This window comes from Protopterus annectens, chromosome 2.part0, assembly GCF_019279795.1.
Source record: "Protopterus annectens isolate FY-2018-M chromosome 2.part0, PAN1.0, whole genome shotgun sequence".
NCBI classification, from domain to species: domain Eukaryota; kingdom Metazoa; phylum Chordata; order Ceratodontiformes; family Protopteridae; genus Protopterus; species Protopterus annectens.
The window spans coordinates 1,705,040,385-1,705,063,282 of NC_056728.1; the positions used below are offsets into that span (position 1 = coordinate 1,705,040,385).

Sequence of the window (22,898 nt, forward strand, 5' to 3'; positions counted from 1 at the left end):
GCTGCAGTTTTTTGAGACGGTCTGCGTAGGGTATCTGTTTGAGGCTGGTAATCCTCTTTGTGAGGTATTTCTGCAGCCTTTCCAGTTGTTGTAGATGTCTTGTGAGGTACATACCAAAAGGGGCATTGTACTCTATAATGGGTCTAATGAGTGATGAGTAGAGGGGAACAATGACCTTTTTCCTGGATGAGAAACCTTTTGTGATGAGGTGAGCCACGTAGAAGGATTTCCTGACTACTATGGCGATGTGATTATCAAAGGAGAAACTACTGTCCACCTATGTCCCAAGGTCACTTATCACACTTTTGATGTTAAGTAGACTACCGCCTATGTGATAGTTCATGGGTACAGAGTTTTTACCAAAAGGGATGACAATGCACTTTTTGGCATTGTGCTTGAGGGCCATGGCTTTGACACCAGGCGTCAGTCTTAGCGAGGCCCTTTTGTAGGATGTCCACATCTTTTGGAGTTTTGATTATGGCTCCTAGTTTGCAGTCATTTGCGAACTTCATTAGCCAAAGACCTTCTGTGTTAGCCTGTACTTCAGAGAAGTAGATACCAAACAGGAGAGGACAGTGTGGATTCTGTCAGTGAGCCAGTTGGCAACCCATCTTGTGACATAGGGATTTATACCTAGTTTAGTGAGTTTATCTATAATTCTGGAGTGAGGGATGGTGTTGAAAGCCTTGGTGAGATCTAGATAGGTTGTATGAACCACCTTACCCTCATCTATGGCTTTGGTAACCGCTTCAATGACATCTATCCAGTTTAGGAGACATGATCTGCCTTTTACAAACTTGAACTGGGTGGGGTCCAGAGTTTGGAGATTACCAATGTCATTGTCTATAAGTTCCATGATAATAACTTCCATAGCCATGCAGACCAGGCTCGTCAGGCTAATGGAGTGGTAGTTTCAGGGGTCCACGGTGGCTTCCCCCTTGTGGAGTGGGATAACTGTCGCTGTGCGCCATTCAGTGGGCACATAGCCTGAGGTGAGGCTATAATTGAACACGGTACTTAGGTGGGGTGCAAGCATTATACATCACTTATCTTCCCAGTCATTTTCAGTCAAATATTACATAGCTCATTTAAGTCCTGCCTCATTCCTCCCCTGTATGTATTGTTCCCACAATTTCCATTTTTTTTCCTTTGTAGTTTGCTCCTACCTTTTTCTAAATATCTCAGTCCAGTTGTTTTATATCTGTTACTATATTCACTACTTCTAATATAGTTGGTTTATATTTTGATTTCCATTTTCTAGTAATTGCTTTTTGGCAGCTACCATAATTAGAGACAGCAAGGCCTTACCAAGTCTAGGTAATTCCAATTTGTTTATTTTCTTGATGTCTTTTATTGTAAAACCTTGGTGGTAAGCATTGAACTCTAAATAAATAAATACATAATATTATTAAAATAAGTTAATTTAAATGTTTTACATGATCATTATTTGGTAATCTTTTGATAGTTTTGGTTATTAACCAGCAAAATGCAGAATGCAGTTCCATGTGTTTTTCGTTAGAAAACAAACAAAAAAAAAAATCTGTGTATAAAAACCAAAAAGGAAGTCAACCTATTGCCGTTATCAAGTAGGTAATGCAGAGCAGTAGTTTATCCTTGCACATCATTTCCATAGATCTAATGGGTATACTACAATGCAGTTTTTAATTCTTCCACTTTTAAAAAAAAAAAGAAATGTTCATGTCCTTAAAGTCTGTTATGACTTGTGGATGTTATTGTAAAAAACTCTTTGCTTTTGTTTTCCTTGTATAAACTGCATCATCGCCGTCATTTCTTGGAAGCTTTCCTGATTCTTTACCTCGGAGGTTTTCCAGCTGGGTTTGTGTTAAATATTGTTTATCATGTACTTTAACATATGTTTAATGCATTTTTAGCAGAAAAATGTAATAAAGTAAAAATAATAATCCCTTATGCAGATGTTTTTCGGGTTTCACTGTTGCAGGCATTACATTTGGGTTATCTGCTTGCAGGTAGCCCTCAGCCGGCCTGATTATCAAAGTCTTGGGTCCTGCGTCGGTTGCTGTCTCTTCGTAGATGACGTCTGGTAATCAGGGTTATAAAGCATGCAGCCGATGCAATTACATCAGTCTTTCTTGCCATGCGGTGCCCAAAGCAGAAGCAGTTCGCAAGTGCCGGTTGGCCGACTCCTGAAATTTTCATTTTCAAGTTTCAGAACCGAAGTCTTCTAAAAGGCTAAGTACCCCATTGGGGATCCTTTTTCTTGCCCTAAACCGATGTCAGTAATAGCTAACAATTGTATGTCTTGTGGAAAGCAAATACCTCATAAAGATTTTCATTCGTATTGCATTCCTTGCTTAGGCCCAGACCATAATGTCCCTCGCTTTCGGTTTTGGGCCTTATTCAATCCTCGTACTATTCGTCGTCGGTTCATTTTTGTATCTAACTATTTCGGTACTCTGTTCAATTATCCAGAAATGGCTTCGGTAAGCCCATCCGACTGCCGACAGTCCAAAAAAAGTAAAGATAAAGACAGAGACAGACCGCATAGGTCCAATGCTGTCGATGACACTTTTGTTAAGCTAGTCGCCAGTTTGCCAGTACTCAGTGAGGCGCTTTTGCAGCCCCTGATACCCGCTACTTCAGATTCGCAGGCCTCTACTGAAACCCATTCGGAGTCCGGTATGCCGCAAGATGCTTCTTCAACTATGGAACCTGCGGATGTCTCTACCTTGGATGGGTCCGGAGCTGTTGTGCAGGCAACCGGCTTCTGAGGGTGTATTCAGGCCTACTGACTTGCATATCAAACCGACGCCATCTTCTTCTTCAAGGCCTAAGACTCGATCCACACCTAGAAAACCGATGCCCAAACCACATGGTCAGGCCCATATGCCTAAGAAACAAATGATAAGAATGGCTGAAGACCTTATTACTCTAATTAGGGGAATCTACCCCTCTCCCTCTAAGAGACCTAGAACTGAATTTCCTTCTGATTCTTCTGATCAGGATTCTGAAATTTCTGTTTCTTCTGATGACCAGGATTTGCCCTTATCTACCTATGAAGATTCTGATGCAGAGAACTCCATTCTGTCTGCTTCCCCTCCAGAAAATTTCTCTTTTGGTCAAACTTTGCACACTCTTAGGGAGCATGTCCGCTGGGAAAGCCAGGATTACTCTGATTTCAAAAAGAGGCTCGTCAGGCTAATGGAGTGGTAGTTTCAGGGGTCCACGGTGGCTTCCCCCTTGTGGAGTGGGATAACTGTCGCTGTGCGCCATTCAGTGGGCACATAGCCTGAGGTGAGGCTATAATTGAACACGGTACTTAGGTGGGGTGCAAGCATTATACATCACTTATCTTCCCAGTCATTTTCAGTCAAATATTACATAGCTCATTTAAGTCCTGCCTCATTCCTCCCCTGTATGTATTGTTCCCACAATTTCCATTTTTTTTCCTTTGTAGTTTGCTCCTACCTTTTTCTAAATATCTCAGTCCAGTTGTTTTATATCTGTTACTATATTCACTACTTCTAATATAGTTGGTTTATATTTTGATTTCCATTTTCTAGTAATTGCTTTTTGGCAGCTACCATAATTAGAGACAGCAAGGCCTTACCAAGTCTAGGTAATTCCAATTTGTTTATTTTCTTGATGTCTTTTATTGTAAAACCTTGGTGGTAAGCATTGAACTCTAAATAAATAAATACATAATATTATTAAAATAAGTTAATTTAAATGTTTTACATGATCATTATTTGGTAATCTTTTGATAGTTTTGGTTATTAACCAGCAAAATGCAGAATGCAGTTCCATGTGTTTTTCGTTAGAAAACAAACAAAAAAAAAAATCTGTGTATAAAAACCAAAAAGGAAGTCAACCTATTGCCGTTATCAAGTAGGTAATGCAGAGCAGTAGTTTATCCTTGCACATCATTTCCATAGATCTAATGGGTATACTACAATGCAGTTTTTAATTCTTCCACTTTTAAAAAAAAAAAGAAATGTTCATGTCCTTAAAGTCTGTTATGACTTGTGGATGTTATTGTTAAAAACTCTTTGCTTTTGTTTTCCTTGTATAAACTGCATCATCGCCGTCATTTCTTGGAAGCTTTCCTGATTCTTTACCTCGGAGGTTTTCCAGCTGGGTTTGTGTTAAATATTGTTTATCATGTACTTTAGCATATGTTTAATGCATTTTTAGCAGAAAAATGTAATAAAGTAAAAATAATAATCCCTTATGCAGATGTTTTTCGGGTTTCACTGTTGCAGGCATTACATTTGGGTTATCTGCTTGCAGGTAGCCCTCAGCCGGCCTGATTATCAAAGTCTTGGGTCCTGCGTCGGTTGCTGTCTCTTCGTAGATGACGTCTGGTAATCAGGGTTATAAAGCATGCAGCCGATGCAATTACATCAGTCTTTCTTGCCATGCGGTGCCCAAAGCAGAAGCAGTTCGCAAGTGCCGGTTGGCCGACTCCTGAAATTTTCATTTTCAAGTTTCAGAACCGAAGTCTTCTAAAAGGCTAAGTACCCCATTGGGGATCCTTTTTCTTGCTCTAAACCGATGTCAGTAATAGCTAACAATTGTATGTCTTGTGGAAAGCAAATACCTCATAAAGATTTTCATTCGTATTGCATTCCTTGCTTAGGCCCAGACCATAATGTCCCTCGCTTTCGGTTTTGTGCCTTATTCAATCCTCGTACTATTCGTCGTCGGTTCATTTTTGTATCTAACTATTTCGGTACTCTGTTCAATTATCGGTAAGCCCATCCGACTGCCGACAGTCCAAAAAAAGTAAAGATAAAGACAGAGACAGACCGCATAGGTCCAATGCTGTCGATGACACTTTTGTTAAGCTAGTCGCCAGTTTGCCAGTACTCAGTGAGGCGCTTTTGCAGCCCCTGATACCCGCTACTTCAGATTCGCAGGCCTCTACTGAAACCCATTCGGAGTCCGGTATGCCGCAAGATGCTTCTTCAACTATGGAACCTGCGGATGTCTCTACCTTGGATGGGTCCGGAGCTGTTGTGCAGGCAACCGGCTTCTGAGGGTGTATTCAGGCCTACTGACTTGCATATCAAACCGACGCCATCTTCTTCTTCAAGGCCTAAGACTCGATCCACACCTAGAAAACCGATGCCCAAACCACATGGTCAGGCCCATATGCCTAAGAAACAAATGATAAGAATGGCTGAAGACCTTATTACTCTAATTAGGGGAAGCTACCCCTCTCCCTCTAAGAGACCTAGAACTGAATTTCCTTCTGATTCTTCTGATCAGGATTCTGAAATTTCTGTTTCTTCTGATGACCAGGATTTGCCCTTATCTACCTATGAAGATTCTGATGCAGAGAACTCCATTCTGTCTGCTTCCCCTCCAGAAAATTTCTCTTTTGGTCAAACTTTGCACACTCTTAGGGAGCATGTCTGCTGGGAAAGCCAGGATTACTCTGATTTCAAAAAGAGGCTTAGGGAATTCTTACTCCTGCCTCAACACAGGCCTTTAGCTATCCTCACTGAACTGGACATTGTAGATGATGCCTTCTTGCAATCTAGCCTGGCCCCAGACACCTTACCTCCGGCTCCCAAGAAACCTGACCGGTATTAGAGTACGTGATTCTCACAAGTTCCTCTTTACGAATCCTACTGTGGACCCAGAGACCATTTCACAAGGACCCAAAGGCATTAAGGCTACTACTGCCAAAAATCCTACTCCCTCTGATAGAGATTCTAGGGCCCTGGACAGATGGGGTAAGAAGGTATACACTTTGGCTACTTTGGTCATTAGGGCCTTAAGCTGTTAGTTTCATATGTTAAAGTACCAGCAGCATATTAGTGGATCACTTAAACAGAAACTGATGTTGATTCCTGACTGTGCTGAAAGTAAAGAATTACAGGATTTAATGCATTCTGCTGAACAAGTTGGTAAACATACTTTGCAATGTGGCTTTGACTCCTTAGAGGCATCTTGTAGGGCTGCTGTCACTGGGTCTATTCTTAAAAGGCATGCTTGGCTTAAGGAACAGTCTCTGCCAGATCATGTTAAAGACAAATTACTGGATGCTCCCTTAAACCAAGACCGCCTGTTTGGCAACAAAGCAGAAGTAGTTCTTAAAAAGATGGAGGAAAATGCTAAATCTATGCAAACTGTTAAAGATTTCCTGCAAGTACAGCCTCCCAGATTTAGTAGGCATTGGCCTTCTAAGAACTGATCCTTTCCTGTTCTTCCAGGCCGTCTCAGTCCAAATCCAGGAACAGCAGACCAGTTAGGCCACAGTCTCAAGGTACTCACAGGCCTAAGCAGTGGGGGGGCTCCCACTTCCAAAGCTAGAAGTAGTAAGACACTACCATATGGTAAACTGTCACCTTAAACCTTCCAAGCCCTGCTCAACTGACCATGCCTTTAGGGGGAAGGATTACCCTGCATGCAAAAAACTGGGAACTCATTACCCAAGACATATGGGTTTTAAATACTGTTTCCCAAGGATACAGATTCCACTTCCCCACCTTACCAACCCCAAAAGGTTGGCCAGACCTACCCCCAAATCAGTGGGCAGAGGCTCAACTGCAGGTTCTCTCTCTTCTAAGTATCAGGGCTATTCAACCTGTCCCAGGAGAAGAATGGGGGCAAGGTTTTTACTCCAGACTTTTCCTGGTATCCAGAAAAGACCCCTCCTGGCGTGCTATCCTGGACCTTTTGGTAATTCCAAAATTCAAAATGCTAACTCTTCTTCAGCTGCTTCCCATGCTGGGCAAAAATGCCTGGTTGGCAACATTGGATTTAAAGGAAGCTTACCTGCACATCCCAATAAGGGATTCTTGCAGAAAATACCTACGATTCAGAGCAAGCTACATGCACTATCAGTTTTCTGCACTTCCCTTTGGCTTATCTACTGCGCCCAGGGTATTCACAAAATGCCTAGCTCCAGTCATTGCATTCTGCAGGCAAAGATATATTCAAATATACCCATACCTGGACGATTGTCTAATTCAGGCAGAAAGCCAGGACATACTATTAAAACATCTGGCATTTGCAAAGAAACTGTTAACCTCACTGGGGTACACCATAAACGAAAACAAATCTCATCTAGTACCCTGCCAACAAATTGTATTCCTGGGAGCAAGCTTGAACACAACTTCCCAGATGGCCTACCTCACTCCAGAGAAACAAGTTTATCTGACAGCCTACTTCAAATTACTGGCCACAAAGACCCAGTTAACTGCAAGGAAAATACTGCAAGCTCTGGGGTTCATGGCCTCTCTAATCCTACTAATTCCATATGCAAGACTGCATACGAGGAAACTACAATGGTATCTAAAAAGCCTATGGTGTCAACATTCTCAGGACCTGGAATCAGTGATTCCTATCATCCCTTGTATAAAGGCAGAATTCCTTTGGTGGGCAGAGGCCTGCTACCTCAACAAGGTTCTGCCTTTCACTCTACCCCCTGCCGCACAAACCCTAGCAACAGACCCATCAGACTATGCATGGGGGGATCACTTGGCAGGGCAGTGCATTCAGGGCAAATGGAACCAGAGTCAAATGCACCTGCATATCGATCAAAAAGAAATGGTAGCTGTACAGAATGCTCTGACAGCCTTCAAGGACCACATCCTTCCAGAACATTTATTGGTAAAAACAGACAACACCACTGTTATGTGGTACATAAACAAGCAGGGGGGACCCCACTCATACCCCCCTCTGCAGACTAGCCATGGCTCTGTGGAATACAGCCTTGACCAAGTGCACCTACAGGCTCAATTCCTGCCAGCCAAGCTAAATTCACTGGCAGACGAACTAAGCAGAAATCTCATGGACCTACACAAGTGGAAACTGGAACCAAAGATATTCAACATGTTGAGAAACAAATGGGGGAGCCCAGAGATAGACCTGTTTGCCTCCCCTCAGAACTACCAATTGGGCAAATTCTGCACAAGGGCTCCCTACAGACAAGCTTGGAAAGTGGATGCCCTGTCCTTCACCTGGGAAAACCTCTCAGTTTATGCCTTTCCCCCTCTGCCTCTCCTGTCCAAAGTTCTACTAAAGATCAAACAGGACAAACCAAGGACAATATTCATTGTACCAGACTGGCCACACCAACACTGATGCCCCTTCTTGCGCAGTGTGTCGTTACTGGAACCATGGCACCTGCCTCCGACCCCTTCCCTGCTGTCCCAGCAGGAGGGCCAGATTCTGCACCCCCAGCTTCAAACCCTGAACCTTGCAGACTGACTGACTACCTGAGCTCTCCATTACCATCCCTCAGTAAGCAAGTGCTGGATGTCATTCTGGAGGCAAGGAGGCCTAGTATTAGAAAATCCTATGCTGAAAAGTGGAAAGGATTCTGTTCCTGGAGCCAAACTCAGGGGATGGGCACAGCAGTGCCCAGTTTACCGCATATTCTTCAATACTTAACAGAGATGCTTCACAAGGGCCTTTCCTTCTCTTCTGTTAAAATTCATGTCTCTGCCATTTCAGCACATTATAATACGGAGCTAACCCTCTTCTCTCACCCACTGCTGAAGCAATTCATCAGAGGGGCCAAAAATGTAAGACCACCCAGGAAAGCCCCTACTCCAGCCTGGAACCTTAACCTTAACTTTGTATTGGAAAAGCTCACTCTTACCTCCCTTTGAGCCAGCTGCAACTGCAGAGTTGAAATTCCTTTCTTGGAAAACAGCCTTCCTTCTAGCCATCACTTCAGCAAGAAGAGTGTCTGAATTACAGGCCCTCATGGCAGTGAAGCCCTTCATCATCTTCCTTACAGCCAGGGTGTCCCTCAGGACCAATCCTTCCTTTATGCCCAAGGTGGTATCCAGTGTGGCCCTTAATCAGTCCATTTATTTGCCAACCTTCTTTTCTAATCCACAGAACAAAGGGCAATGAATATTGCACTCTTTGGACGTGCACAGACAACTAAGATTTTATTTGGACAGGACTAAGCCTCTCAGAAAAACGGAACAGCTAGTTGCCTTTGCTGCAGGGGCAGAGGTGAAGGCCATTTCAAAGCAAACCATTTCTAAATGGATAGGTCATTACATTCATTTCTGCTATAAGCACCATGGAAAGCCTACTCCACAGGGGATAAGATCACATTCCACCAGGGCTGCATCTACTCAATAGCCTTTCTCAGAGGTGTTCCTACCAGGGACATCCTAGAAGCTGCTACCCGGAGTTCTGTTCATACCTTCACCAAGCATTACCACTTGCCTATTTTCTCTAAATCCAGCACTGGTTTTGCCACTGCATTCTTGCAGGGCCTAATAGCTGGTCCTAATGCTCTCTAATTGTCTCCTCCCTTCCTTAGCTTTGGGAATCTACCCAAATGTAATGACTGCAACAGTGAAACACGAAGAACATAGTACAGTTGTGTACACTTACCATAAATGATGTTCGAGTGTATTCACTGTTGCAGTCCAGGTTACCCTCCCTCCAGCCCCCTGACTTCTATTTGCTATACCTTTCTTCTTGTTTACTGTATTTAAGCTTTCTGGTGTGTTTGCTTATCATTGGAGGTGTAACCTTGTATATACTTGCTTCCCATTATGGAGGCACCTGACATCTGGGGCAAGAAAAACTGATGTAATGGCATTGGCTGCATGATTTATACCCCTGACTACCTGACGTCGTGGAAGAAGAGACAACAACCGATGCATGACCCAAGTCTTTGATAATCAGGCCGGCTGAGTGCTACCTGCAAGCAGATAACCCAAATGTAATGACTGCAACAGTGAATACACTCAAACATCTACATTTATGTTAAGTGTACACAACTGTACTTTTTCCACCCAAAGAGGGAGGTTCAGTATTGTTTAGCCTAAATTAGTGTTTCTCTTTTAGTGTGGCCCAGGCTTATTTTAGAGACATGCAAGGAAGTCTGCAAAAATGTACTTAAAAAAAAACTCAGCTGTGTGTTTCGATTTTTGTGTAGGTTGAGGTCAAATGCAGGATTTAAAAAAAAAATCAATGCATGTATACACTTCATTGCAAATTAACAGAAAAAAGTAATGGCCTCAGCCAAATCCTGGACATTTGAAGTATGTTGGTATCGGGGATGGGTTTGTACCTGCACAGTGCAGAATGTGATTTTTTGCATCCTATTTTTGGCTCTTAACAGCTGTTTATCAGCTGCTCCCATTTCCTTTTCTCATTCACTAGATGTACTGGGCTGACTTATCTTCCCCTGAGCTGTACCCAACCCATGTCCTCGGCTAGTAATGAGATCAAGCTCCCTGAGGCAACAACATACTGCTTCCAAGTAGTGTTCTTCTATTTACCCCACTGACGTACCATGGGAGAGACATGCAGTGGGATTCAAAGCTAAACCTCCCCTCACTTTGCAATGGACAGATATCAGCAGGATGCCCCACCTACCCTCAAGAAGCACCTTGCAGTTTTTCTCAGTCTCCACAAAGGAAATCAAACCAGTCCACTGTTCCCTGATGGGCAAGCACCACACCCATCCTCCCCTACCAGCGTGTCAAGGTGCCTGAGCTACCAATTGACCTAAATTAACTGGGCTGTGGTCATCACCTTAATTCCTCTCACCATGGTGCTGGAATGTTGTATGTTTTGTTTTTAGCAAGGAGACCTTAATGTAGGGGCATACCTAAGGTGGTATGAAAGGTGCACTTGCCGTAGTACCAGCATTCAGAAATGAATGTTGATAGTGTCTGTGCATTTACAGCTGAAGTGTTTCATGTGTGCTATTTTAACTGTATCAAGCTGCTTGTTACATTTGTAGCAAGACATTTGCTACAGTTTCAGAGCAGATTATTTTTTTACACTCAACCTAGAATTGAGTTGATTGCCAGATAACCTAGCTACGGTTCTAAACCCGTGTATTTTTGTGGTCAGTGAGAGAGATCTAGTGACTTTTCTGGGGTTTTTAAGAGACTCAGTCTGACAAAATCTGAACTGTTCATTGTTCCTCCAATTATGTAGCCTTTGAGGGTTTGTATAGTAATACGAATGAATGTTAAATCAGAGAACCACCGACTTCTAAGAGCTTTTAACTTTTACAGAGGTCAGGTGTTTACAGCTGTATACAAGAAGACAGTGGCTGACCCTGCTGCTGTAAAACTTGATTTACAGAAAGCATGTAGCCACACTTCATCTTTTAAATGTCTTCTGTATTATAAAGAAAATAGTCCAAGAAAGAAGCTTTTTGCATTTCATTCACTTTAGAGAGTGGAGCTGTAACTACCAGACACCCTCCCCCCCAAGTACAGTTTCTGACCAACATTCTCTAAATGGCTCAACGTGTATCTGATGTTTCATTGTTTGAAACATTTTAAGCTAACCTAGACATCAGGTAAAGTAGGTAGTTACATGGTAAAGGTAAGTGATGATAGACCGTTGTTGATTTTATTCACTAGTTTCTGTGTTCATCATTATAAACAGTGACTCAGAATTGCTATTACATTCTGAGAAAAATATTGTTCATGGTGTTATGCTTGTAATGTAAATGTACTTATTAGGATCTGTGAAGTCGTCCAAGACACCTGCCCAAGTTCCAGAATGTAAGAGTGTATTTAGCAAAAGTAAGTATATTTTCCAGTGTACCTGCCTAACACAAACCTGGCTGTGACTCAGTGTTGGTGTATTCTGCCTCCTTATTTTTTTCTGAATGAAAAGCATTGACAAGTAAATCAGTAACTCTCAAAACTGGACCACCTGTTAGCATGTCTGCTTTAATCACTATCCAGAGCTGCCTCTGTGTTAAAGATCATGCAGCAGTCAGTTCCAAAGACAAGACTGTGAATGTATGCGTGCAGGCCTTTTAAATTGTTGAACAAAGCTTTGCTAACTGAAAGACCACAAGTGCGAGTGAACTACTTCTGTGTGTATAGACTGCAGGGGAAAGCTGTTATTGTTGAAATGCCTGACCTCTGGTGGAGGTTCAGAATTACTTGTAATCTATCCAGCGCATTATTTGAAGATCCCAGAAGGCTACACTTGGTCCATCAAGTCTGCTTGAGTGTTGATGTTTATATGTGCAATCTAATGTTTCTCTTCCCATTAAAAAATGCAGGGTCAGGAAATCCATGTAATAAATAGTAAGCAAGAGTGAATAATTCTTTCCAGCATGTGGAGTGACTGGCATTCTGATACCATCTGTTGTAGAAGATGCTCCTCCACTTCATTTGCACCTGCTAGTCTCAGTGCATATCATTGTCTGTCAGCTGGATCGATAAGGATCCTGTAATGAATTGGTGGTTAAGTGAGGTAAGGACTCGCCAGAAGAAAGTTGGAGATTTCTTCAGAGCTAAAGACCTACTGTTCTGAATGGTACAAAGTTTGGCCTCCTCATAGCTGGTGGATTTCCAGAATACAAAATTACCATAGTTAAAACTGCTTATTTATATCCACTATGATTATTTACTCATTTAATAGCACGTTTTTTTTTCAAAAATTAACTAGTATTTGTAAAGTAATATATAGGCAGTAACATTTCATGTCATAAAATGACTACAATAATGTTTCAGTAGTACCTAAAACAAATGTTTGTGTATGCGTGCATACATATTTTTGTGTATGTGTGTGTATATATATATATATATATATATATATATATATATATATATATATATAAAATGCGCACACACACACACACACGCACACACACACACACACACACATTTCAGAATGGTTTGCATCAGATCAAGCAAATGTATATTAGTAAGAAACTGTTTCTGGTGTTAACCAGTAAACTTTATTATTACTGAGTGTCTGTTACAAGCATTCACCGTATCTGTAGCTGTCTACTGAAGAATGCCTTGCAAACTAATTGCGTTACAGTAAATGGATTTTAATTCAGTGTCATGTTGTTTCAGGACCTTCCAGTGATTGGAAAAAGTGGAAAGAGCTTCAGCTACAATAGTGATGTCATTGTACTGCTGCTGTTTGACGGAGTCTTGTTTCACCTTCAGAGCATCACAGCCTATGCACTTATGGGAAAAATTTCACCTGTCACTTTCAGGTAAGAAGAGTTGAGTTTGGATTCAAACATTGTTAATTCCATAATGAGAACTTGCAGCTTGATAAAAGTTAAAGTGCACTCATCAACACGTCATGTTTTTTAAAACTGACTTTTCTGTATATGTGTGGTTGTTGAAAGTGATTTGCAAGCAGTTTTGAATGTTCTCATGTATTTCACACTAACATAAATAGCAGCAAAACTTCAAACCCCATCAAAAAGGAACACTAACTGGAACACCACTTATAGGACATGTAGTTCTTTTATTACATTTTGCTACCTCAGTTACTCGCCTTTCGTTGGAACAATTTAGTTTTCCAGATATGTCCCTTTATATACAATTCTTTCCATCAATTATTCAATTAATTTCAAATACAGTTAAATAATTAAATACCTAACTACAAAACCAGCCTTAAATGTTCAAACAGACTGATGGAATACTTTTAAAGTCACAATCATTACATCCATAGTATGCATTTTCTTCCATCCATGACAAGTATACAAACATGAATACTACTACATTTTCATAAATATTTTAAATACATCTGATATTAAATGCTTTTATAATATGAAAATAAACTATATTCTACATATAATTTGTGTTTATTCTATCAGCATTATACATATTCCTCATGTAACAAAATCTGAACTAAAAATATGCTTCAGTGCACATATGACATTTAATGGGGTTTTTCTCTTGGTGAAATATCTTGTAACAGATTACTTGTAAAACCAAATTGTACTATAATTTCTACCAACCATACCAATGAACACACTTGTGATTTAACTATTAGTATAATTTCTTCTCATTTTCTCCATGTTCTTCTATACAAAAAATTATAACAAATCTACAAATACAAAAATACAAAGATTCACATTCCTGAGATAGTCATCCATACACTGTTGATGGGATATCATCATAGCACTAAATAACTATACAAGGAATATGAATACGAGATGCATTCTCCAAATGTGCCCATTGGTATAATGTGACTGTTTTACCTATTACACTAAAAGTTATCATATTGTGCTACCTTGCTTTCAAATTTCCCTCAATTCAACATTCTAAATATTAATAGCTTTAACAATAATATGCCCTTATGTGCATTCCTGGTTTGACCTAAATTTTTATACTTTTACTAAACTACTCTAGATATTCAAATTATTCTCCAAATTCATTCCCTGAGGATATAAAGTATGAAAAATTAATGATCATTTGATTCTCTAGTATGCTTAACTGTTTTTTGAAATTCCCATCACTGAAAGTCGGACAAGCTAGAATACTAAAAAATAAGCTCTTGGCTAACTCTTGATGTTTACACAAGAAGTGATTGGCAACTGGACTCTCAGGTTTTCGCCTTCTCACATCCCCTAAGTGTTCCATGATTCGTACTTTGGCCTTCCTGGTAGTTTGACCAATATACCAGGAAACTGGATCACAGTCACAACCTGTAATATAAATAACTCCAAAGCTGTAGCAGTTATATTATTCAGTGGCCTTATATAGTTTGCCATTAAGCTTTTTACCATCCAAATTTTTTTACTCTATTACATACTAACCATTTTCCATAACAGTAGGTTTCAACATATTTACCTATTGTATCTGAATATTTTAATTTTAAACCTTTTCTATTCAACAATTCTTTTAAATTGCTGTACCTGCCATAGGAAAACACTATATGCTTGGGAAATAGAGCCAATGGAAATATCCTCACTTACAATTTCCCGTGCTTGCCTGACAATTTTCTCCAAAAGAGGGGAAAAGTCGGAGTATCTAGTGAGAAAAAATAATTTTACCTCCACCCTTCCATCCTCCCTATCATCTCTGATTGTTCGGTATAAGGCCTAGAGCAGTGAAGTACATTAGAAACTGGCTGGTGGCAGGGTGCAGGTAGTGGAAATGAAGGAGTTTTAAGCAAAGGTAGCAAAAAATGTGGTCCACCAAGGATTAGTACTGGGCTTAATATTTTCCAGTAGTTTTGTTACAGAAGTGAAAGCATTACAGTACCCAAGTTGGAACCATAATTTCATATCATGAGAAAAACGTAAGAAGACACCTGGGATGATAGCATGGGCAGATAAGGTGGAGACTTGAATTCAGTTCAGGTATTGCAGAGTGAACAGAAGAGCACTGGGCAGAAAATGTGTGGTAGGAGTTTTGCAACTGAACAGCACAACAGAATACAAAGACCTGGGGCTTAAAAGTGAATTTAACATTTGTCATGCAGAACAGTGTGCAAATATGGTGACAAAGGCAGAAAAGAAGCTCTGTTGCATAGCAAGAGTGTGACTTCAATCAGGCATAAGTTATCCTGTCACAAGATGCAACATTACTGAGGCATCACCCCCAGTTCCATGGATTTACACTTTCCTGTAAAGTCATCCACGCAAAAATGACATCTAAATGTGATGGTAAAGACAGACCTGCTTATATGTGCATTACTCATTTCTTTTATGTCTGGCTTGTTGGGTAGGAGTAGGTTGATGTCCTTCCATATTACTGTTGCAGTATTCTTCACATAAGGAATTTTCTGGCAAGGATAACCCAATGTCAGGCCTCCCCACAAATCCTTCGGCAACCATCAGTATATTGAGTTTCTTTTTCTAGTGAGAGATAATTGCCGTGTTGGGTAGGAGCAGGTTGATGTCCTTCCATATCACTGTTGCAGTATTCTTCAAATAAGGAATTTTCTGGCAAGGATAACCCAATGTCTGGTCAATATGCTAAAGCCTTTGGCTCTTATAGGCGTCATATGTCACACACATGCTCCTCATGCAATACTTAGGGCATAAAGATGTCATATGGACACAAACTCAGAACTTCTTTGTCTCCAGTCAGAATGCTATTATCGTCTGTCAGTCTGAATACCCTTCTGCTGTGCTGATACCAAGCCATTTTTTCATAAGTGCCTGTTGGGGTTTCTTCTCTTCCTTTTTATTCTTGTTTGGTCTTTTGTTCATGTCATTCAGAAATGGAAAATGTTAGTGTGGGAGGCAGGTTCCCCATAAAGACTGTCACAACCAATGTCTTATTTGCTTGGGTGCTTCCCATGATCATACGCAGTGTTCTAACTGCCAGACATTTTGCCTAAGTCCCTACGTAGTCACATCTCCTCTTTGTCCATTTACCTTGAACCAATATCTTAACCTGTTGGCTCAGCATGCCGTGGTGGAATCCTCCTGTCATGAAAATGAACCTTTTGCCAAGGCAGCCATAAAAGTCAGACCTGTTCTGGCTGCTGCTCAGACTCCCCCAGACATGTTCTAGAGGCTAGTGAAAGCCCTGAACACTGTCCAGTGCTTGCTTTGGATTCCATTGCTGCAACCCCTTCAGAGGCTGGGATGGATCCGAATTCTTGCATGACCTCAGAGGCTTAACTGCTGTCTTTATCTGAATTTGAAGTGGAACCTGTGCTGATAATTTCTAAGGAGCCAAGGAGGATTCACTAGATTTTAGTAAGGGAGGAAATTGCTACCACCATTATAAAAGTAAGGGTTTTTTGAGCAGACATCCCACAGAAAAAGAAACAGAAAAAAAAAAAAACATATTTCCCCTGTTGTAAAGGATCCCCAGCATGAATGACGGGTTTATTTAATGATCTGAAGTAGTTGTCTTCATTTGGTCTTCAATCTGTGGTTCCCAGATCCATATCGGATCCGACTCGGCCACATATCCAGCATCTGATCCAAGCTCAAAGCTCCTCCCCTTAGCCATAATGCTCCTGCCTCCTTCCCTCCTTAAGATCTCGTTTGCCACCTACATGTCCGCATCGTGATCTGACCTCTCTGCATAAAACGTTTGTGGTAAGTGCTATTTTTTAGTGCAAATCTTTCCCTTTTTCTCTCTCTGCATTCCTTTCTACTTTCTACCCCCCCCCCACCCACCCACAATTCCATCAGTAAAAAAAAAGCTCTCCCTTTTCTTTCCTTGCGTGTGTGGTCTGTGTGATGGTGTGTGCTGGTCCTGAGGTTGGGACATGTCTGACACTCCCAAACTAGCTTAAGAAAGTGTACAGAGTGTGGCCATAAGCCCTCCCCAGTCAGTGGCCACACTCTGTGTGTCTTGGGGCAGCCCATCTCCAGACCTCCTATTCTGTCTGTGCTGGGTTTAATTCTCGGGCACTTAAGACCAGGAGGGACAAACTAATTCTTAAGTGCCTTCTTCTGTCTTCAGGGATTCAAGTCCTTCTGCCATAGCTTCTGCCCCTGCCTCCTTCCCAGCCTCTGAGACTCAAACTCCCGCCAAGCAGCCCAGGGATGGGGACAAGACTTCTAGAAAGGATAGGCCAAGGAAGTGGTCCCCAGATAGCTCGGCTTCGGAAGGCCTGCCACCTAAAGTTAGGTCGGCTCTGAGACTGGAGTCCCCCTGGCTCCATTCTCTTCAGTTTTTTCCAGAGCCGGAGGAGCCCCAGATCCAGTCGCCAGTACAGGCTTCTCCTTACCTCCCCTCCAGGCCGGTGTCGATCACCTCTTCCTCCCACTCCACCAGGAGCTTTAGCAAAGCGGAGATGGATAGGATGATGCGGAAGTTCATCCGCAGCCCAGATACAGATGGGGAGTCTTGCCTGCCCCTTCTCCGTCCGGAGCGAGGAGCACTCAGCCCTTTTTCACCCTGATTACTCCTCCTGCGATCCGACCTTCGATTTCTGAGCCCTTGGATCTGAGGACTGTCTGTGTCGAGGGGCCGGCACTGATGGTACCTTGTAAATCGACGCCGGCTATGACCTTGAGCAGGTCGGATCCGACTGGCTCGGATCTGACAAGCTCTTGGACCCGTACCGTCAGCGTCGGATACAAGTGTTTCAGAATGCAGCTTTCCTCTTGGTATCTTGGTGCCTGGAGGTTCACCTCTGACTTTCCATCAGGTCAGAGGGTGACGGCTCCTATTCTCCTTATGTCTGCTCCCCTTCGGCTTTCAATATGGTAGAGAGGGTTTTCTCAATTTCCTCGAGACCTTTTGCCATATCGTCTTAGGACTCCGCCCCAACTCCCTCTATTTCTGGTGCGCTTCCGGACATCCTGCCATCTCAGGGACAGCCTGCCACCACTCTGCCTCAGGAAGCTTCCGCTTGGGAGCAGCAAGACATTGGTGAGTCCTCACCAGAGATCCCCACTGAGGAGATCCCTCGCAAACGTGCATGCAAACGGAGGCACTTAAACTCCTCACCGATTTGGAGGAAGGGTCACCCCCTGAGGATGTCTCCTTTGCCACCGAGTAGGGTGTTCTGCCCAAAAACCTACCTCTGACGAATCGGTGTTCCTCAAGGCATTTGGCACAGGACCCTCTACTTCCTGGGTGTCCCCTCCCACAGATCCTTTAGTGGATCTCATTACATCTCAGGCATGGAAAGAACCAGACATGGTGGAGCCCATTCCCAAATGTCCAGATAAGGTCTTGAGCCCCCCTGTCAGATCATATTGGAACAAGTGATCCCGTGTTGATGCCATGGTGGTGGCAGCAGCCACCACTAGGAAGGAGCTCACTCAGGAGAGCTCTGTGGTCCATCCTCCTGACCGAGAGTCAAGGGCGATGGGCCGTTTTGGGAAGTGGATGTACACTAGAGCGACCTTCTCTGTTCGGGCATTGAATTACATGGCAAATGTGATTCGGCTGCAACGAGACCTAGTTAAGGAGATCACTGAGTCGACCCCAGAGTCCATGTCGGCGGGCAAGAAGAAGATTTTATCCACTCGTATGGCCACACTCAAATCAGTTGCGAACACCTCTATGCACCTCCTTTCCCATGCAACCAAAGAAGCTGCTAGGGCAGCTGGTACAGGCGTTACCATCAGGCAACATGCCTGGTTCCAGCTCTGTCAGTTTTCAGAACCTTTCAAGACGTCATTTATCAATGCCCCGTACAATGGTACTTCCATGTTCAGGAAGTCTGTACATGAGACTCCAGTCCAGAGCGAGAAGGATGGGAAGACTGTCTGCTGTCGGGATCCGCTTCTTGGCCCCTCAACGATCCTTCTCTAGGAATCAGTGAGGGACCGAGAAGATGTTTCAGAAATCTCAGAATTTTCCCTGAGACATTCAGGACTCACCTTCCTCCAGCGGCAGAGGAGGATTTGATAGACATCACCCTAGAGGCAGAGGAGGTCTGAGAAATTACAGGTCTCGAGAACCTTTCTCAGACAGACCCGCTCAGCAACCCTGAAGGGGTTGCCCAACTGCTCGTCTCTGGAGGCAGTCGGGGGCCATCTTTTGTTGGACCTAACGGAGTGGGAATCCATCACAAGAGATCATTGGGTGTTACGAATTATATCCAGAGGCTGTTCAGTCCCCTTCCTTGAGCCACCTCCACCGCCCAAACACCTCCTGGATGTTCCACCCACACACAGGGAGGATGTAGCACTGGAAATTGTAAAGTGCTAAGAAAGCGGGTCATCCAACCCGTCCACCTAGACCATTCCGGATCGGGTATTTATTCCAGGTTCTTTTTGGTGCCAAAGAAAATGGGGGACCTAAGACCCATTTTGGATCTATCCACCTTGAACCTGCCTGTAGCCAAAGCGAAATTCCTGATGGTCACCCTTCAATCTGACCTGCCCTTCCTGCAGGAGAACAATTAGATGTGCTTGATCGATATCCAGGATGGTTACTATCATGTCAAGATGGACAGATGCTCTCGGTGGTTTCTCCCGTTCCAGCTTGGAGCCAGTCATTATCAGTTCAGAGCACTCCCATTTGGTCTCACCACAGCCCCCAGGGTGTTTACCAAAGTGATGTCAGTAGTAGCGGCTCACCTGTGACTCCAGGGCAGTCATGTATTTCCCTACCTGGACGATTGGCTCCTCGCTGCCCCATCCAAGCATCAACTTTGTCAAGCGAGGGATTCTTTTCTTCTTCTAGCCCAGAGACCATCAATCTCAACAAATCGTCTCTGACCCCTGTCCAAACTTTAGACTTCATTGGGGCACGATTAGATACAATTAGATACAATTCGAACCAGAGTGTTTATTACTCCAGACAGAATACACAGTCTGAAGCTACATGTCCTGTGCGTTCTTCAAACTCAGTCTCCGACAGCGGAAATGGTATTAAGGGCATTGGGATCCATAGCAGCCACGATCAATCTCTTGCCCTTGGTATGTCTTTATATGTGGATCCTTCAAGTGGACCCTTTCAGTACAATGGTCCCTGTTAGATCTTCCACTGTCTCACCCTGTCCGAATCTCTCAAGTGTGCAGGGACTCCCACCATTTCCTATAGCCATGGTGACTATGGACACCTCCCAGCTGGGGTAAGGGGGCACTGCTTGGGAAGGACCAAGGCACGTGGTCCCCCTATGACACCAATTTGCATATCAACATCCTGGAGATGAGGGTGGTGCTTCTAGCGTTGCAGGCTGTCCATGCCCATCTTCCTTCAGGAACAATTGCTATCCAGATGGACAATATGTCTGTGGTCTGGTATATCGGCAAACAAGGGGGAACCAGATCATATCCCCCATCTTGTGAGGCCATGAGAGTATGGGAATGGGCGATCTCCACCGGCCATTTTCTGGTGGAAGTGCACATTACAGGGAGGTCCAGCATTCTAGCGGACAGGCTCAGCAGATCTATTCTGATGCCTCACGAGTGGTCTCTGAGTCCTTCAGTAGCAGAACAGATCTTTCTCAAGTGGGATCAGCCTTGCTACGATCTATTTGCCTCTCCTTCCAGTGCGAAATGCAGAGTTCTTCGCTCTGAATCCCTCTCAGGGAGAAGCCCCCAGAGACGGTCTGATTCATGCTTGGCCCCTGGTGTTCTGAATGCTTCTCCTCCTCCTCCCTGAATATCAACATTTCTTCAGAAAGCTTGCAGCCTGGGAAGCTTGCTTATCCTCATTGCCCCATTCTGGCCTCACTAGGCCTGGTTTTCCCTCTCTGAGGTCTCATCTGGTGGCTCCACCATGGACGATGGATCCAGTTCTGAATCTCATATCTCATCCCTTAGGGATTCCTCATCCAGACCTGGACAGTCTAAAGCTCACTGCTTGGCTGTTCCAGTTCCCATGATAGTCAGGACTCCAGGATTAACTTCTCCCATCAAAAGAATCCTAGTGACGGTTCAAAAGTCTTCCACCAGAAAAGTGTACTCCAGCAAATGGAAACGTTTTTCTATCTGGGCTTCTCAGCATGCATTAGATCCTTTCACGGCTCCAGTTTCTGTGATGATGGAATTTTTATTGGGAATTTTTCAACAAGGTGCCAATTTTTCTACTGTCAAAGTCCAACTTGTGGCAATTTCTAATTATTATGTGGGGGGGGGGGTAATATGACTTCCTTAGCATCCTCAAAGCTTTGTAAGGTCTTCCTCAAAGGTACCTTTCTTCTTCGACCCCCTGGTAAAGGATCCTATGCCACCGTGGGATCTTACCCCCTAGTACTTCAAGTCATAGTCTTGCCTTCCTTTGAACCTGCAGCTTCAGTGGATATGCAGTTTCTTTCCTGGAAGACTGCCTTTCTAGTTCCTATAACTTCCACTAGGAGAGTTTCTGAAGAGTTTCTCTATTGATCAAAGCCCCTTATATGATTTTTCATAAGGACAGGGTGTTTTTGCGTACTAATCCATCCTTTCTACCTAAAGTAGCTTCAGAGGCCAACATTAATTAGGTAACCAACCCTCCTGGTCTTCTTTCAAAATTTTCAAAACAAGGGGAATACAAATTGCATTTACTAGATGTGCACAGATAGTTGTGTTTCTACTTGCATAAGACAAAAAACCTTTTGTAAATCTGACCAATTTTCATTTCTTAATCCAAACCCCTTTTTAGGGAAACCAATCTCTAAAGTAACCATTGCCCGTTGGATTTCTCAATGTATCATTCGGGCGTATTCAGCCAGGGGGATTTCCCTGCCAAGTCAGGTGAAAGTGCATTCCACCAGGTCTAGGGCCACGTCAGCAGCTTTTTGGTCCAGAGTTTTATTAGATATCTGTTCTACGGCCACTTGGTCCTCATCACATACCTTCATCTCACATTATAAATTGGACATTGCATCCAGAAACAGGGCATCCTTTGACTCTACCATGCTCCGGAATATCCTTCCATGAGGGCCTCCCAGGTGTTTGGTAGCTGGGGACTCTGTCCCACAAGTTGAATACCAATTGAAGACAACTACTTCAGATAGCGAAGCTCTGTATTCAGCATACCGTTCCATCTGAATAGTTGTTCATTTGTCTTTAACCGTCCCCCCTCCTTCCCCCGGCCTTGTGTGGACTGCTGGTGCCTCCTAAGAATAATAGAGGTCACCTCCATAGGGTGCCTTTTATCCTTGTTGTTGGTTTCTGGTGCAGACAAGTCTCCGTTGGGTCCGGTGATGGTACTGGATTGGGCAGCAAACTTGATCTAAACGGAGGAAGGAGACAGGAGCATTATGGGTAAGGGGAGGAGCTTTGATCAGATGCTGGATATGCGGCCGAGTCGGATCTGGTATGAATCCGGGAACCACAGGTTGAAGACAAATGAAGAGTAACTACTCAGATGGAACGTTATGGTGAATACATAACTTCTTTTTTTGAAGGCCTTAAAGCTTCCTCAAGAGGTCTCTGTCCGTGTTCTCCCCTGGTCTTCCACCCCTGTTAGGAGGCCTATGGTATTAGACTCTTCAAATGAGGTTTATACTCTGGGGAAGAATCCTTGGCCTATTCTTCCCAAATTTCTACCCCCTTGGACTATGGTTCAGAGAAAGAAGATTCCGTAAGTCCAGACTCCCCTTTGGAAGAGTTTTCCTTTTGGGGATACTGTTGCCTGCATGATGGACAATTTTAAGTGAGATTTTTCCCAGGTCTCTGTGCTATGAGCTCTTACTGATGGAGTCTCCCAAACCATCCGCTGTTCATCCTGCCCTTTTGGATAGCTTTTCTGCAGCTTATGTAGCCCCTGACTCTCCATCTTCTGCACCAAAGAAGCCTGGTAGATTCTACAGGCTGCCTGAGGATTGCAGATTTCATTATAAGTGTC

The 22,898-nt window shown here is 43.2% G+C and overlaps 1 protein-coding gene across 1 annotated transcript in view; it reads left to right on the forward strand.

Moving 5' to 3' along the window:
- Nucleotides 1-22,898, forward strand: part of LOC122793585 (solute carrier family 35 member E2A-like) — a gene marked incomplete in the record, with an annotated part of 983,710 nt that overhangs the window by 865,051 nt on the left and 95,761 nt on the right. The window contains 1 exon segment of the mRNA XM_044061755.1: nt 12,807-12,952. Within this exon segment, the coding sequence (XP_043917690.1) occupies nt 12,807-12,952 (146 nt within the window).